Here is a 17,974-nt window from a genome sequence, read left to right on the forward strand (position 1 = left end):
GGAAGACTAGAAAGTATCTTTCAGAGAGTGATAGCTCCCATGGTGGCAGGTGTATAATGTAGAATTTTACATGGAGAAAGAGATCGGGCCATATCTCTTCTAGTGTCTCCATTCAACCCAAGGAACCTAGGACTTAGTGAACTTTAAGTGGATTTAACTGGTTTCTGGCTCTTGCCTTTGCCACGTCCCTGACATGTCCCAACATCTTGGTCAAGGAGCTGCCATCTCTATGAGATTTACCTTTTCCACCTGTAGCAACACCTATTGTGGGGCAGTGTTTGTGAGAAGACCAGAGTTAATCTATTGATTGTTTATAAAAAATATCCACATGCAATGGTTTCTTTAAGAGAAATTATGGCAGACCATCTTGTAACAAATGATGGTGATATTTCCTTTCAAGACACAGACTCACCCTGGAAGAAACCCCTCTGCTTTTGAAGCTTCTTCAACTGCCTCCAAATTCTTGACCTTTACTCTGAAGGAGTTCAGATTACATACAGAGCACCCAGTAACTACAGGCTATTTTGTCTCCCAAACTAAAAATCTTTGGGAAGAAAAGAATCATTCCATATATGATTTTTCTTTCCACATTTCAGCCATGTAAGCCAAGAGATGGAGGCAGTGGTATTCCTTGAAAGCCCTCCTGCAGTATGGACAGTGTTATTCCTAGCCATGTAGTTCAGAGCCAGATTCTCTGGCCCTTAAAAAAAAAAAACATTCTGGTAGCCACTTGATAAATTATTTGGCCACTTAAACTAGTCAGAATGATTCCAATGGCTGCAATTAAGAACCCTAAGCAATAACATGTTCAAGTTCAGTTGGAAAGAAAGGAATTAACCAAAGATTTTTTCTTGGAGGACTTTTAGAACCATTAGTATAATATGCATAGTAAGTTTCTAACAGGGAGATAGAGCATATCACACAATCTTCAACTAGCCCTACAGGCACCCTCTGGCGGTTGCACCCCAGAATGGTCAAATCTTGCAATTGGTCCTCAAGACAGCTGACCCACCCTCTTAGCATTTCCTCTGATTATCCCTGGCTCTGTGATGCTGGCTGCCTTAAAAGGTCCCCTGAAATAGATTCTTCTTTAAAACTACAAAGCAATAGAAGGAAAACACAGAAGAGGTTACATTTTTCTTGGACCTGTAGGTAGGTTTTAATTCGTTCCATCTTTTTTTCTTTGGGGGCCTGCGGTTCAGTGTTTATTTTCATGACCATTTCCATGCAAAGCCTGATTGAAAGAAGTCCTTCTATGAAACATGCATAAAACCATGGAGAAAGGGTAAAGAATCTACATGAAACAACTCATTCTGTGTTTCACCAACTATTCATCCTTCCCTTCCTGAGATTATATCTTTAACATTTACTTTTCTGAGATTTTTCGAAATGATTCCATCATGCGTCAAACTTTCATACTCACCTTTCCACCATCCTCAGAGACCAAATAGGATTAAAAATATTATTCACTTTAGGATCTGAGATACCTAACTTCTATCTCTGCCATTTCTTCGTTCTGTGAATTTAAGCAAGTGCTAAATCTTTCTGAGCCACTAACATCCCAGGTCAGATTGGCACACAAGGTCAGTGGGAGTGGAATTACTCCATGGGAAAATTTATTGACAAGAAGACAGAGGAAGTAAATAGCCAAGCTAAATGATAAGAGGAGAGACCATAAAAATTGTGCTCAAAGTCTGGTACTTCTGGGCTAGCCTCTGGCAGCAAAGAGAAAGTGAAATTTGTTACTTACGGGACTCCAATCTCAAAGATGTTGTTCTGGATCAACTGCTTCCCCAACATGATGATGCTGAGCTGAATGCAGAGTTCCATGAGGCAGCCCCCTGGAGCACACTGCGGGAAGGAGACGACAAAGAAAGAAGCAGTTAGGTCAAGTGGAGCTCAGAGAAGCAAGGGCCCCGAAATGCTGTGATGGGGATAAAAATGGGGCCGGGATGGGGATACATCCATAAAACGCTAGCCAGGCAGGAAACACCAGTGGCTGTACTTGCCTCTTCCATGCGGTAACCATCAAACACATAGACGTAGCTTCCAGGTCTGCCCACAAACCTGAAATCAAAAGGTGTGGGAAGAGTTACAGAAGATGGAACGTGCCAGGGCTGCTTGAGGATGTGCATTCTCATCCAATGTCCTCCTTGAGAGTACAGGGAGGTAGCACATCACTCTGGGATAGGCAACCAATTATCACCTAAAACACTGAAGTTCACTTCTTAACCTCTTAACCCAGTCAAATTGTAGTGGACAGAAGTAAAGCTGGGAAGGGGCTAAGACTGAGTGTGGTGTGGAGCTGAGAAGGGGTACGAGGAGTGTGTATGTGTTTGTGGGTGTGGGTGTGATCTCTGAGACTAAGCACAATGATGTCTGGAGTCTAAGTGTATTCTCTATGCACCTTCTTCTCTTCACCAGTGTCAAGAATTGAACTGTGTGCAGCTCTTTATTGAGGGCTTATGACTTCCCAAGGAAATCAAGGTTTGACTGACTAAAGTTGCCAGTGGAAATTCCCGAGATCAGAAAAGAAAGAATATATTGATTTTTTTTTTCTCACTAAAAATATTTAAATGAAAGAAAGTCTGTCTCATTCCCCTTCTATATAGATGATATTTTATTCAGGGATAAGACGACTGGACAGATGAGGAATTAGATAGGTAAAACCCAGTCAATGAAGCCAGACAGATGATCAAGAGTCTTGCTTATTTAAAATGGCATCCCCTTATCCACCCATTGAAATCCTATTCATCCATGGAAAGCTCCACTTGAATCTTTCCTTATCTGAGGTCTTCTTGTTTCTGTTTATAATTATATGGTTTCATACCCTTTCCTTTCCTTTCTTCTTGTGGTATTGGGAATGGAACTCAGGGTCTCACACATGCTAGGCAAGCACTGTACCGCAGCCCCCCAACACTTTAACACCTCTTCCTATAGCACTTATCACAGTTTACAGTGGTATTGTTGCCAAGACTATCTCTTCCAATATACCACAGATTTACCTAAACATCAAACACCCTTTTGTCTGAACTATGTGTGTGATTTGCCCTTGCTATCAAATCTAGATAGAAAGCACTAGAAAAATATATACTCATTAATTTCTCATTAATATGGATGATTCCCAGCGCGTGTGTGTGTGTGTGTGTGTGTGCGTGTGTGTGTGTTACTGGGAATTGAAACCAGGGACACTTTACCACTGAGTGACATCCCCAGTCCTTTTAATTTCTTACTGTGAGACAGGGTCTTGCTAAGTTGCCCAGGTTGACCTTGCACTTGGGTCTTCCTGCCTAGGCTTCTCAAGTAGTTGGGATAATCCTCTAATGGGTGTGTATCACCATAGCTGGCTCTGCTACTATACTTTCATTAGAAGCCAAGGGCAGAGGTCCTGCAGAGCGGTTTGTGTTTTGAGTCACAAACACTTATGAAATACTACCCAATGTGAATAATGACAGTTCCTAATAGCACTGCCTGGTTGATGAACTTCCAGATCTAGGGAAGCTTGTCTAATACAGTTGGTATATGTCTCCTGGGAAATCTGCTTGTAGTAGCCAACTGGCCTGACCACAAAAAGTAATTTATCATAAATTATTTTATTTCCAGATCTATTGTACAATAAAGAATTTATTAGTTTTATCCCTGGTTCTTGAGAGAAGCCCCTAAATCCTTGGAATTTCCAGAGTGATAGGACTGTTTTTCATGGTGGGCTATTGGGACTACACCTACATTCATGCTAATGAGATTACTCAGGATGAAGTCAGAGGAGGCCAGAAAGACTAACCAATTGGTTGGGGCTTTTAGCCAAGTGATAGCATTATATCCTCAGTGGGGGAAGGAAACTAGAGATTGAGCTCAACTACATGGTAAGTGATTCAATCAATTATGTCTAAGTAAAGAAATCCCAATTAAACTTCTGGATACCAAAACTTAGGTGAGCTTTCTAGTTGTTGATACACAAGGATGTACCAGGAGGGTGACGAGTCTTACAGACATGGAAGTTTCATGATTAGGACCCTCTGAAACCGCAACCTATCTCCTCTCCCATTTGCATGTTTAGATCTGTATCCTTTTACTACAATAAAAGTGTAAGTGTAAATATAGCTCATTGTGAGTTCTGTGAGTCATTCTAATGAATTAATATACCTGAGAGGAGAGTGGGAATCCTGGAATTTATAACCAGTGGAGCAGAATTGCTAACATCCTGAGAATCCCAGAGTTAGCATATGGTATATGAAGTGAGGACAGTCTTGTGAAGGACAGTGGCCTTAACCTGTGAAGTCTATCTTAATTTCAAGTAGTTAGCACCACAATTGCATTGCAAGAACCAAGCGCCACTGAGTGCTAGACATGCAATGCCCTCCACTCCCTGCCTTGTCCTCAAAGGAGACACCAAATTCCAGTATAGTTTCCCTGGTTGTCAGACTCTGAAGACGCTAATTCAGAATGATTTACTGCTCCAAGAGGAGACGAAGTTGGAGAACCGGAATGAGGATGTGAGTAGACAATGGGGATGGACTAGCCTTACATGTCCTGACAGTGAAGGACCCAGAATTAGTGACAAAATCACTTTTCCACGAGATATCATTATACTCACCTCCCCTTGAAAAAGGCCACATAGAAGATGGGTGAATAGGCATTGACAAATTTTAGCAAGAAAGCCTTGAGTATCAGGCGCTCTTCAAAAGTCTGTTCTGTTTTTGGAACCTCTACAAGAGAAGACCAAATTTGATTAGAGAGAAATGAGATTTCTCACCTCTCCAGAGTCTTGACCTTAGCCTGAGTCATTGTCTCCCAATTTACTCCTTCCAAATTGAAACCAAGAGACCCATCTCTCTGGCATGTTAGAACTGAATTCATCTGGAAGGCCCAAATATTTCATCAGAGAATCTGAGGCTATAGAAAGCAAAAACTACATTCTTCACTTTTCTCCTTCAACCTCCCTCTTCTTGACACTCAAGCAATGGTTTCACACTGTGCTCCTCAAAGAAGAGCCTGAGAAAGCAGAATTTCCAACTCCCATTCTTTGCTGTCAAGGGGAACTCCAATTTTACCTGTATAACTTCAGCTTCTACAAGATTTTACTGAAACGAAGGTCTCCAACTAAAACGACTTGTTGACCACTGAACTAGAGCCAATAGGGCAGCTAGGCCTTGTTCTTTTTACTCCTTCTTCATTTTTGTCAGGTAACCATTCATTGGCATGTCTTCTGGATAGGCTGAGACACCTTGTCATCATTTCTCAAATGACGGAGGCTCCTCAGATGAGTGAGACAAACACAGCCTGAGCCTAGGGTCCCCAGCTCACAGGTTACAGCCCTCGTGTGTTCTATCAGGTCCAGGAGTGAGCTGACATTCCAGGATCCTGAGGAGCCCTGAGCAGAAACCCCACCAGTGCCTTCAGAAGACTTGAGACACCTGGGAAGCTTCAGTAGGCAACTGTGTGGGATGCACGGTGGGGACTCTACAGATTGACAAATGACTTGGCAAAAATCAGAGGCTACAGAGTATTAATTTGGGCTGCTATAATGAAATGAAATAACCTAGGTAGCTTATAAAAATCAGAAAATTATTTCTTATAATTCAGAAGGTTTAGAAGTCAAGATCAAGGCAGATTCAGTGTTCGGGAAGGTATGCTTTCTGGTTCATAGAGAGCCCATCATTGCCCTGACCTCACTTACATGGCATTCCCTTGGAATGCCCTTCTCGGATCCATATTTTCATGTACACCACCTTTGCATTCTTGAACGTCTAGAATAAATGTTACCCATAATCTTCTCCAGGAAGCTTTCCCAGATGCCTTCAGCTAGGAGTAATATTTTTTTCTGTTTTCTTTTATAGTGTTTATATCTCTCTGTATTAACTATATATATTCATGTATTTTGAAAATTAATAGTAATATAGCTGTCACAGTGTCCATGTACACTTATACAGATCCCAGTAAGTCAGAGATTTAGGAATTGGTAGTTTATTTGGGAGGTTCTCCATGGAAGCAAGGTGAGGGAATGGGATGGTGGGACAGAGAAGGGAGGGAAGACACAGGGTATGCTCATGAGCAGGTTGATGCTGCACGCAACTGGGACTCACAGGTTAATGTTCCAGGTGGTTGAAGCTCAGTTTCACTAAGAACTTTCTAGGGAGCTCTGTGAATTCACACTGAGGGGAGAGCAAGTGGGAGTGCCTCCTGACTGAAAGTCACTGTCAAACTTAGCTCCCTGGCACTTCTACTCTGTCTTATACATGGGCTGAGAATATTCCTAGAACCAGAGAATGTCTGCAGACAGACAGCTATAGGAAGTCATTGGTGTGAATTGACAATGTCTGAAGGTGACCTTTAGAGTGGTTCAAGGGGCTGTGAGTACTGCATAAGAGTGTCGGCTCCAAGCTGCTCCACAGATGGCACTGTACACAGGTGTATAGTTTGCTATGTCACTTAATCCTCAGCTATCTATGTGAGGTGGGTATTATCTTTCAGTTTTATAGATGAAGGCTCAGAGGCCCAGAGATTAGAACCTCACTCAAAATCACAAAACCAGTAAGCAACAGAGGTAAGATTTGAACCCAAATCTGTCCACCTCTAAAGACATTTTTTATATTGTATTTTAAAATCAGGATCTTTGACATCAATGTTTGCATCTTACGTTCTCTCTCACCTCCCCATCCTAACATGAAGCACCTGAGAAATGTTTGTCACTGTTGAGTTCACTGATTTCGTGCCTGTTACCATGCTGAGATGCATAAAGCCTGCACCCTGTCCTTCTATGAACTTCACTGAGCAAATTCTTTGTGGAAAACTTCTCACACAAGGTCAAGTCTCTTCCAGATTTAACTAGAAACGTAGGGTGTTATCTCCCCTTTCCTGGAAGAAGGGGCTCTTAGAAAAGCCTGCATATCCATAATCTTATTTCCTACATGGCACAGTGAGTCCTTAATTCATGTCAATGCTGGGTCTCAGGCTTGAGTATTTGTAGATAATTAGTAGCAACCTCCTTCTCACTGAACAACTGCCTGCATAAAGATCATTCTTTGGTGGAAATCAAAAGCACCTAACCTCTACCCCAAGTCTTGGAGAACCTCCAAGGTGCCCTTGACTTCTACAGATGCAGCTTGAAGATCACCTAGACATGATTTATGTGTGGGGACCAAGTTGCCAGAGAACACGCCTGGAGACTGAGAACCATAGAGAATCATATTACTTTGTTGAGCATTTTCAACTTCATAAGGCTTTGTTTAGAAAATATTACATTTGGTAAATATTTTTTATTGATATTAAAAAAAATTGATAGTGGAATGCATTACAAATCTTATTACACATATATACCACAATTTTTCATATCTCTGCTTATATATAAATATGTTGACACCCAATTTGCTTCTTCATACATGTACTTTGGATAATGATGTCTATCACATTCAATTATTTTAAATATTATGTTTGGTAAATATTTTAAGTAAATTTGAAATTCATATATACATACATATATGAAATACATATACATACATATATGTATATATACATGTGTGTGTAGGTGAACACAAACTTTAACACTAAAAATCCATCTAGAGTAAGGCCTGTGGTGGGGAGAAGACCCATGGGACATAAGAGCACACCTGTAGGGGTCCTGCTTGTGTGGGGCCTCCCATGCACCCTGGGGGAGACTGTGACACAGACATTGGCCTAGGCTCATCAAGCTCCTCCCCTCCTCTTGGATACATACCAGGTAAGGGCAATGTGAATGAGTGGTAGCCAGTGAGATATGAGTGGAAGTGAAGTCTGCCACTTCCAAGCCTTGTCCCTCACATCTCCTGCGAGGTCTTCTCCTCTGTCTCTCTTCTCTCACCTCCCAGGGAAGACTTCCAGCCCCTAGAGCATAACAGTGCCACCCAAAGGAGAAATTTCGCATCTCCCAACTGAAGACCCTCCAATCATCTGGCTGTGACATGAGCAAGAAATCAATCTTGGAGGTTTACAACATATCTACAGAACAGGCTTCATGGCTAGAGTTGCTCAATTGACTAATGAAGGTGGTATTCTGGGATATAAGTTCTGAGACACTAGCTTACATTTCTAAATGAAGGGAAAGGCCCACTCCAACGGGGGTCCTTGGGAAGTAGGGGCAGTGCTTCTGAGCAGGCTGAGAGGTCACTGGGAGCAGCCTGAAAGGCAAAGCTCTGTGAATCTGTTCAGCCAGTGATTGACAATAGGTGAGGAGAAATGTGTGTGAGAGACAAAGTATTTGAGTGTGATACTCTTATCCTTTAGAATAAGTCATTGAGAATTTATTATAACATCCTCCAAACAGCATATCCTCCAAAACTGAGAGAGCAACAACTTTTGGAGGTCCAAGAAATATTTGCAATAATTCAGAGAGGACTCTTCTAAGATGGAGATGGAGGAGTAAAACAGTATTAGTCCTAATGATAGGAGAACAACAGAAGGAACCTCTAACAAACACGAGCAGGGGACTACTAAGGAGACTCCACAGGAAGAGACAAGTCCCATGGGCTTGGAGGGGGTCTGAGGATGGGAATGCTCAGAGATTCTTTTTCACTATATTGGCAATAGCATTGCCTGCTATGAAATCTGGACAGTATTGTAACTGTATAGGAAATGAAGCTGGAAAAATCTACCTTAGCTGATTGATGGTTTTGCGGTTTTCTCCTTCTTGACATGCCTGAATGGATAGCCTCATAGATAAAAGATCTGAGTGATCTCACACTGTTTCACCAAATAATCATTCAGATAATGACTTGTACTCACCATTTACAGCCAACTCTGCCACTTCTGTTGTTTCTTCCTTAGTTCATGCATGTTAGTAAGTGCTCTAGATCTTAAATTTCTAAGGTCTTTCCTTCCCCTGCCACAAATCTTGCCCCAACAAAGGCCAGTGCCTTGCTGTTTGATTTATGTGCATCAGGTCTTCACTGGGCCTAAGATCCCACATCACCTTCCTCAACCTGATCCTTTTTGCCCTTGATAGAGGAAACAATTCTGAGGCCCAAGTGGAAACGCCTGCTATTGATTTCTAAGGTCACTTTCAGTTTAGATCTCATAGCAGTGATCTCTTCTGTGGCTCTTCACCTGATCATTTTTTCTCCCTCCTGCCCCGGCCCTGCCACATACAGTTACAGGCTTTAAAAAAAAAATTACAATAAACAAGATCACGGAGATACATCTGGACAGGTCACAGCTGTTGCCAGACATATTCTATGAGGTGCAGGTACTGAATAAACGAATGAATGAAAGCCAGGAAAAAATATTTGGAAGAATAAAAAAATTATCATATACCACAATTACATTCAAGGAGGAGCCAGGCGCAATGCCTGTAATCCTAGCAGCTAGGGAGGCTGAGACAGCCTCAGCAACAGTGAGGTGCTAAGCAACGCGGTAAGACCCTGTCTATAAATAAAATATAAAATAGGGCTAAGACATGGCTCAATGGTCAAAGTGCCCCTGAGTTCAATCCCCAGTACCAAAAAAAAAAAAAAAAAAAAAAACCCAAAGGAGGGAACTTTCTTTGCTGAGTAGGATAACAGGTGTGAAGATGCAAAAGCAGCAGCATAAAGAGAGTTAAACTTTCCTAAGTAAGAGAAGGTCTATGAAATTAGTTGTAGGACGCAGAAAAGGAGGAGGAGTTGGTGCAATGGGAGGGGAAGGGCAGACAGGGCAATGAGACAGCTGAGCCAGAAGAGAAATGGGTGGAGACACCCAGTAGAAATCTTTATTAGCTTCTTCTGTGAGGTTTTTAGTATGACAACTTTATTTAGTTTCCCACAAAATATTCATTAAGATTCATCTTTAGTGAAAGATTCACCCTTCACTAAAAATTCATAATATTCTAGGTTTTCCCTTGTAGGATGTGCTAAAGGACTAAGTCTTACTTCAGGATAGGCACAGGGGCATGAATAGAGACTGTCCACAGGATGCTGTTGTGTCTGGGTTACAAACCAGAGAGAATAGAATGGGGTAGGAGAGATGGAAATGATGATGGTGGAGAAGGAAGAGGAGGGGCAGGAGGGGAGGTGGGGAAAGAGGAGGTAGAGGAAGGAGGGAAGGAAGGAGAGAAGGAAGGAAGAAAAGAAGGAAGAAAGGAAAGAAGGGACTTTCCCATAGGATATTTTTCTTTAAAAGAAAGAAAAGGAATTTTAGCCTCTGCCCAGCATGCCTGAGACATTCAATTGAAAAGTAACTTAACTACAATTCATCTCTCTTAAATTTTGGAGTAAGGAAATTAAAACCAATATCACCAAAAAAATAAATAATCAGGTCTGAGGGTCTGAAAAATTAGAAAATTTGTCTTGTAAATATGTCTGGAAGGGGATTAGGAAGAGGTATCGAGTGGCACGTGTCTTTAATTTCCTTTCATAATCCCCTTTGAACTGTCTGTACTCAGATCTTCTACTCCCTACAGGAATTTCCTCCAGTTCTCTGAAAAGAGAATCTGTTGCTTTCAGAGCTATTTGCTCCAAATAGAAATGAATGGCTCCCTTCCTCTATACTGATAAATTATGGGCCAGACTATTATTTATTAGTTTTATTTCTAAAAGCACATTTGCCTGTGGTTTTAGGGCCATGAGCCACCATAAATAATGGGCATTTCCAATAAACAATTCAAATCCACTTGATAGGCCACTAAATCAGCTGGGTCCCCCCACCTCAGAAAGGCCCTGTGGCCATGGTGTGCACTTGTTGAGCCTTTTGGAGAAGGAGGACCTCAGGGAACACCTCACAGTGAGAGAGAATGGAGCTTTGGAATGCCAAAGGCTGGAGCTCCAGTATGGCTTTTGGATCTCCTTCAACAGCCAACACAGGGCACCTCAACTGCCTGTGACAGAACCCGTGCGGCTGAAAACATGAAACAGAGTCCATTTGGGGTGGAATTATGCCTACAGGTTAGGTAGGGCAATCTGCTTTTCAGGCCTGGAGCAGGATCTCCTCACAAGACTCTGGATGGTCTGAGACCATGAGGGAATGGTCTAGTGCTGTGCTCCACAGAACTCCAAATACAGTGCTTCTAGAAACCATTGCTATGGGCATATAAAGGAGGAGAGTCAAGTGGTAGCAGTGTGAGTCCACAGGCAGGCAGCCCCTCGCCATCATTTATGTGCCCCTGAAATCCCACCTCCCCCAGGAAGCTCCCAAGGTTAGTTAGAAGTCATCTGAAGGTTTCATCTAGCTCTCAACCTGTGCAGGCAGATTTCCAACAGGACTGCATCTGAAACCAGAATGGATGATCAGATAGCACTCCCATGATCAGACACCAACCCCCTTTCTTTTAAGGATTAAACCTCTGTTGCATTGTGTCATGAAAAAATATGAGTGCAAATGATCCAGCTGTAAGCTGCCTTGGAAAATAATTAGTATGAAAGCCTAAGTTAGTCCCAGGGGCCAGCTTAGGACTCCAAGTCCCCAGAGATCCTTCCTAATCATATGGAAACAGCATGGCTAGCAAAAGCATACCAGCTGCAGGATCTAAATCCTGAAAAAGCATCCCATCAAAACTGGTTTCCCCAATAGCCCCTAGCCAGCAGATGCATAATGATGGCCAAAAGATAAAGTGAAGAGATGCCTAAGAGTGTATTTACACTAGTCCACCCTGGCTCTGCTCTGCATGGAGGCAGGGAGGGTCTGAGCCTATGTGACTGAGCCCAAGAGCAAAGGCGCCTGTTCTCCCTGCCTCTCCCCCAGGGCAATGGAACTTTGGCAAATAGCACTGTTTTCTGACAGCCCAACCATCTGGTCCTCCTCCATTTGTGTGTGAATGGGTGGGTGGAGGGACTGTCTGAGCCTTGAGTGAGATGCTGCTGCCTTGTCTGCGCCATGGGAGGGAATCACCAGAGGAGAAGCCAGCCAACTGGGTCAGTAGGCAGCCAGCACATTGGCTAAGGGAAGTGAGGGCACCTGAGGTGCTCCTGCTTCCCTGGAGAGCTTCTTAGTACAAGGAACCCTTACAACCAGGAGGATAGCTTTCACCCCAGACTAAGGGACATGTGTGGGCTAGCAGCCTGCTTCACTGCTACCCAGGGATATCTGGACCCTGGGGCATCTCATTTTGAGAAAAAGAGGTTCTAAACAAGAGAGTAAGGGGCAGGGGAGAGAGAGAGAACCCTGAGAGTGAGACTGACAGACAGAGGAAGCGATAAAGAAACAGAGACAGAGAGATACAGAGATTGATGGAGAATTTGTCGTGTTCTTTTATGGGCCATCACTAGAACCCCCATGCAGCACCCATCAGGAGCCACGTGCTGTTTAGGCACTGGACTTGGATGTAACATTTGAATGTTCCAATTGCCCTATGAAGACTCTCCCTATGGCAAGGACAGGAGCAGTGGGAGAGCCGGTGTCATTTTTGTAGTCTCAGAAAGTCCCATGACACCAATGGGTCACCTTATAAATATCTACACTGGTCTGGAAACCAAGACACCCTTGTCCCTCAGGTCTTTTTCAGGGAAGATAACCCCAAGGGAACGCTTTCACTTTTCCCCTCGCTGTCTCTTTTCTTTCAACGTTTATCTATCCAGTGATGATTATATGCCAGGCACTGGGGACTCAGAGTACAATGGTGAACTAACCAATAAGTTCCCTGTCATGTGAAGCTCATGCTCTAGAGGGAGACAAACAAGAGCATTTTACAGAGTCATGCATATTAAAGGAACATGGAGAGAGATGAGAAGAAAAGTGGGTAGAAGACTTGAAGGTGGAGTGGTCAAGAAAGAGTTCTGATGAGGTGACCACTAAGCTATGGCCTGAAGGATCAGGGCCAGCATTGAGCAGCTAGCAGTGTTCCAGGTGTCGATGGCAAGAGGAAAGGGCTGGGGGCAGGATAGAACTAATACTGTGCGGGAAGAGACAGGGCCAAGTGACAGGAGCTGGGAGGAAGTATGGTGTGGAATTAGAGATGGAGGAGGAGCTAGTTCATCTGGGGCCCTGTAGGCTACACAATGGGAAGCCTATGTGACTGAGCAGGGAAGGGATTTGGTGAAATAAAATTTTAAAATCACAGAGAATAAACTGTGATTTCATGGGGAAGGGGGACAAAAGTGGAGGCAGAGAGATGAAGTAGGAGTGGACTGACCAACCCTAGGTTGGAACCTGGGCAACTCAGTCAGATCTAGGATAGATCTAAAACGGAATAGACGATATTCACCAACACTGAATTCTAGTGGTGAACGAGGGAAAGAAATCCAGAATAACACCTGGGTTTTGGCAGGAGCATTTGAATGGTTGATGTTGCCTTTTCTTGAGTTGGAAAAAAAATGAGTGAAAAGTAACAGATGTGGAGGAAAAATTAAGAGCTCCAAGCTGGACACATTGAGTCCTTGGTCCGCTATGCATTTGTCTCCTTGAGTCACGACCCAAGGAGCTGGAGCACGGTGTGAACTGAGAACCCTCCTTCAAGGTATCCAGGTAACTTTGAGGAATCAGAACCTCAGGCAAGTGGGGGTCTCAGTGTCATAGGTCCGACTGGGTGGTTTCCCAAGTCTTTTTCCAAGATTAATTTCTGGTCTTCTGTATTCTATGGTGAAACTCACAAGGTTATGATGAAGAATAGAGGAAAGCCCTGAGCTGGAAACCCAGAGACCTTTTCTGCCAAGAGTTCCCAAATACATGAGTCTATCTTCCTGAGCCTTGGCATCTTAATCTGCGCCCCCCTGCTCCGCCCCGCCTTTTTAACAATAATGTTTAAAACACACTTATTTACAAAATCACTTGATGATGACTTATATAATTTCAACAAATAAAAGTATTTAGTGAAAAATCATGGTATACAATGTACTTGTCTCTAGAAAAAAAAAGTCTTATTTATAAGTTGAGAAACAAAGGTATTTCTTTTAATTAAATGCAGACTTTAGAAAAGCATTCATTATGTAGTACTGCCATAATAAGAACTGATTTCTAAAGAATTGCTCAAGTATCCAGTGAAATAAAGAAGTGAATTACAATTATTTCAATCATATTTAGAAAAATCTAATGTATTTACTTTCTTCTTGAGTCTTTGCCAGTTTGATCTTTTTGGCTTTGGTGATTAACTTCTCAGTGTCTCTTCTTTTCCTGAGGCTGATTAACCTTGGCCTGTCTATCTCACTCTGTTCATGAACACAAGAAAGGAGCTTGAGTTTCCAGGAATGCTTCCTTTTAATTTTGGTATACTGATATCCTAATTCCTAAAATGGCACTTTCCTTAAGCATTTGCTGTAAAGACCCAGAAAAATAAAACCCAGGCAGCACCAAGCAGAGTGTAAGGCTCAAACACTATTACACTGTATCCAGGAGCATTATGAGAGACTTAGTGGAGAGGTGCCAGTGGGTCACCTGAAAATCCCAGACAAAGCCCTCTTAGAAAGTCAGGGATGGGCATTCCAGCATCACTGGGGGTGGCGGCATCCCCTGGAGTTACCAAGGGCCTCCTCCCCCTGGAGAGGTGGAAATAGTGTGTCACCAGATCTGTTGTGTTTTGCAGGTTTATGAATTCAAGCTCTGTGCTCCTAGGGAGGGTTTCTAGGGAGAGAGGAGAGCCCTTTGTCTTGCTACTCTGTTAGGATCATCTTGGAGATGAAAGGGGAGGTGTGCATATGTGTCCTGATAGTGGGAACCTTGGCAGTGGCAGCCCCTTAACTGACCCCCCCCCACCACCACCACAAAGGAGAAGGTCATCCTTCCTTGAAGAGCCCAGAAGTCTGTCCAGGACCTGCAGCATGGAGAGGCCATCTCAGCAGTGGTCCAGCTTTTTCTGTGGGTCCAACTACAATGTGGTAGAACAATGCAACCTGAAGGACCAAGGGCTGTTCACATCTCAGGTGGCTCCCTGTTCAAGTGTGGACGTTGGCCCCACCCCTTGTACTATCCAGCAAGAAACAGAATCCAGCTCCAATGGGTCAAAGGACATGATTCTAAGGAAGAAGCTACTTATAGCGGTGAAGGGACAAGGAGAGAAAATGGTATCACTGGAATCCAAAGAGGACCAAGGAGGAGGACTCATCCTGCAGGAGCTGTGATTATGAAGGATTGTAGGTCTGCCAGAGATGTGGCAGAGTCAGGGAGAAGCAGGAAAGAGACACCCCAAATTCCCTATCCAGGTGGAGAAGGAATCCAGAGAGAAGAGGTGGCAAACAGAGAATGACCACCATAGCTCCTTTCCTTCCTGGCTGGTCTAGGTCTCCAGGTTCTTAGCAAATTCAGAGGGAAGGAATATATGGGATGTCTTACTAAGAGGAGAGATGAGTGCTTTAGTGATTAAGCAGAAAAATGAATGAGTTGTGTTCATAGCAATAGCTCATGTTGGGAAGGACTCCTGAGCAGTTATTCTAAACTATTGTAGGTAGCATTGTTACTTACAATGGTTCATCAAAATAGTATGAACTGCTCTACAAACATGGGCTGTAACCATGATCATGTCTTTTTTTTTTTTTTTAATTATAACAACCTCCTCTCAATAATTTGCACTGACATCATGGAGGGGTCTTCAGACAATGGTAGAATCCCCTGTCATTACATCCTTTCACAGCCTCCACAGATGGGGCAGCCTAGTCTCCTCACCCTATTGCCTGAGGCTACCCAGTGAGTCAGGAGCTGGTGGCAGAGAAAGAAAGGAAGGAAATATCTTCCTGCAGACGTGAATCTCAGGCAAGATTTCAAATTCCCAGCAATCTAGGCATCACACATAATGTCTCACTCCAACCCATGCTCTCAGCCCCTTGCCTTGGACCCCTGCTCCTGGGCAGGCTGACTGCAACTTCCACACCCCTGTCCAGAGCCCTCAGTCTAATAAAGCCAAGGTTTTCACCATGCAAAACTCCCAAAACACATTGTCTACATTTTATGGAAAATTAGACCCATCCCCATACACCCCAAATGTTCTTTTTTAGAAAGTTTTGATGCCCTGACAGTCATTGGTGTCTTTGGTATTGATTTTTCCCCTTCCTTTTTCCTTTCTTCCCTCTCTTCTCTCCTTACTACTAATATATTATAGCCTTTTGCTGAGGACAGCTTAAAATAGGAAGACATGTTTTACAATCAAGACTTCCTGGTGGAAATTTCTTCAAAACTCCTTTCATTTTTAAAACTTAATAAAGCATGTGGAACCCCTAAGCCTATGAACCTACTTGTGCTTGCAGGCCTTTGAGGCAGGTGCCTGGAATCAGAGCATGTCCCCAAGGCCATCCTCCCAGAATGGGGCACCTGATCCACTCAGTTGTCACCATCCTCTGAGCCATCCGACCACCTTCATTCACATTGCATTTTAAATCTCCTGGGTCCTTTGCCGTATTTTCTTTTGTTTTCCCAGTATATTTAAGATTTCCTGATTCACACTTCCTGCTTAGCGTTGCTTTTGCTATTCTGGGTCTTTTATTTTTCCATATGAATTTCATGATTGCTTTATCTATTTCTACAAGAAATGCCATTGGGATTTTGATTGGCATTGCATTAAACCTATAGAGAACTTTTGGTAATATCGCCATTTTGATGATGTTAGTTCTGCCTATCCATGAACAGGGTATATTTTTCCATCTTCTAAGATCTCCTTCTATTTCTCTCTTTAGGGTTCTGTAGTTTTCATTGTATAAATCTTTCACCTCTTTTGTTAGGCTGATTCCCAAGTATTTTATTTTTTTTTTGAGGATATTGTGAATGGGGTGTTTTTCCTCATTTCCATTTCAGAAGTTTTGTCGCTGATACACAGAAATGCCTTTGATTTATGCGTGTTGATTTCATATCCTGCCACTTTGCTGAATTCATTTATTAGTTCTAGTAGTTTCTTTGTAGATCCTTTTGGGTCTTCTAGGTATAGAATCATGTCCTCCGCAAATAGTGATAATTTAAGTTCTTCTTTTCCTATTTTTATGCCTTTAATTTTTTTCGTCTAATTGCTCTGGCCAGTGTTTCGAAAACTATATTGAATAGAAGTGGTGATAGAGGGCATCCCTGTCTTCTTCCAGATTTTAGAGGGAATGCCTTCAATTTTTCTCCATTCAGAATGATGCTAGCCTGAGGCTTAGCATAGATAGCTTTTACGATGTTGAGGTAAGTTCCTGTTATCCCTAGTTTTTCTAATGTTTTAAACATAAAGGGATGCTGTACTTTGTTGAATGCTTTTTCTGCATCTATCGAGATGATCATATGGTTCTTATCTTTAAGTCTATTGATGTGGTGAATAACATTTATTGATTTCCGTATATTGAACCATCCTTGCATCCCAGGGATGAATCCTACTTGATCATGGTGCACAATTTTTTTGATGTGTTTTTGTATCTGATTCGCCAGAATTTTATTGAGGATTTTTGCATCTAGGTTCATTAGAGATATTAGTCTGTAGTTCTCTTTCTTTAAGGTGTCTTTGTCTGTTTTCAGAATCAGGGTGATGTTGGCCTCATAGAATGTATTTGGAAGAGCTCCCTCTTTTTCTATTTCCTGAAATAACTTGAAAAGTATTGGTATTAATTCTTCTTTAAAGGTTTTGTAAAACTCCGCTGTATACCCATCCGGTCCTGGGCTTTTCTTGGTTGGTAGTCTTTTGATTGCTTCTTCTATTTCATCCATTGATATTGGTCTGTTCAAATTGTGTGTATTCTCCTGACTCAGTCTGGGCAGTGTGAATCAGGCGGTATAGCGATACCAGATTTCAAACTATACTACAGAGCAATAGTAACAAAAACAGCATGGTACTGGTACCAAAACAGGAGGGTGGACCAATGGTACAGAATAGAGGACACAGAGACTAATCCACAAAGTTACAACTATCTTATATTTGATAAAGGGGATAAAAGCATGCAATGGAGGAAGGATAGCATCTTCAACAAATGGTGCTGGGAAAACTGGAAATCCATATGCAACAAAATGAAACTGAATCCCCTTCTCTCAACATGCACAAAAGTTAACTCAAAATGGATCAAGGAGCTTGATATCAAATCAGAGACTCTGCATCTGATAGAAGAAAAAGTTGGCTCCGATCTATATATTGTGGGGTTGGGCTCCAAAT

At 42.5% G+C, this 17,974-nt stretch overlaps 1 protein-coding gene across 1 annotated transcript in view; it reads right to left on the reverse strand.

Moving 5' to 3' along the window:
- Ano2 (anoctamin 2) overlaps window positions 1-17,974 on the reverse strand; it is a 331,888-nt gene that overhangs the window by 42,964 nt on the left and 270,950 nt on the right. Inside the window, exons 17-19 of the mRNA XM_046424146.1 lie at window positions 4,595-4,706; window positions 2,010-2,067; window positions 1,751-1,851 (exon numbers count right to left, since the gene is read on the reverse strand). Coding sequence (XP_046280102.1) covers window positions 1,751-1,851; window positions 2,010-2,067; window positions 4,595-4,706 — 271 coding nt within the window. The remainder of the gene's footprint in view (window positions 1-1,750; window positions 1,852-2,009; window positions 2,068-4,594; window positions 4,707-17,974) is intronic.

Source organism: Marmota monax, unplaced genomic scaffold, assembly GCF_021218885.2.
Source record: "Marmota monax isolate L192 unplaced genomic scaffold, Marmota_monax_Labrador192_F-V1.1 WCK01_AAM20220418_F8-fsc00186, whole genome shotgun sequence".
Lineage (NCBI taxonomy): Eukaryota > Metazoa > Chordata > Mammalia > Rodentia > Sciuridae > Marmota > Marmota monax.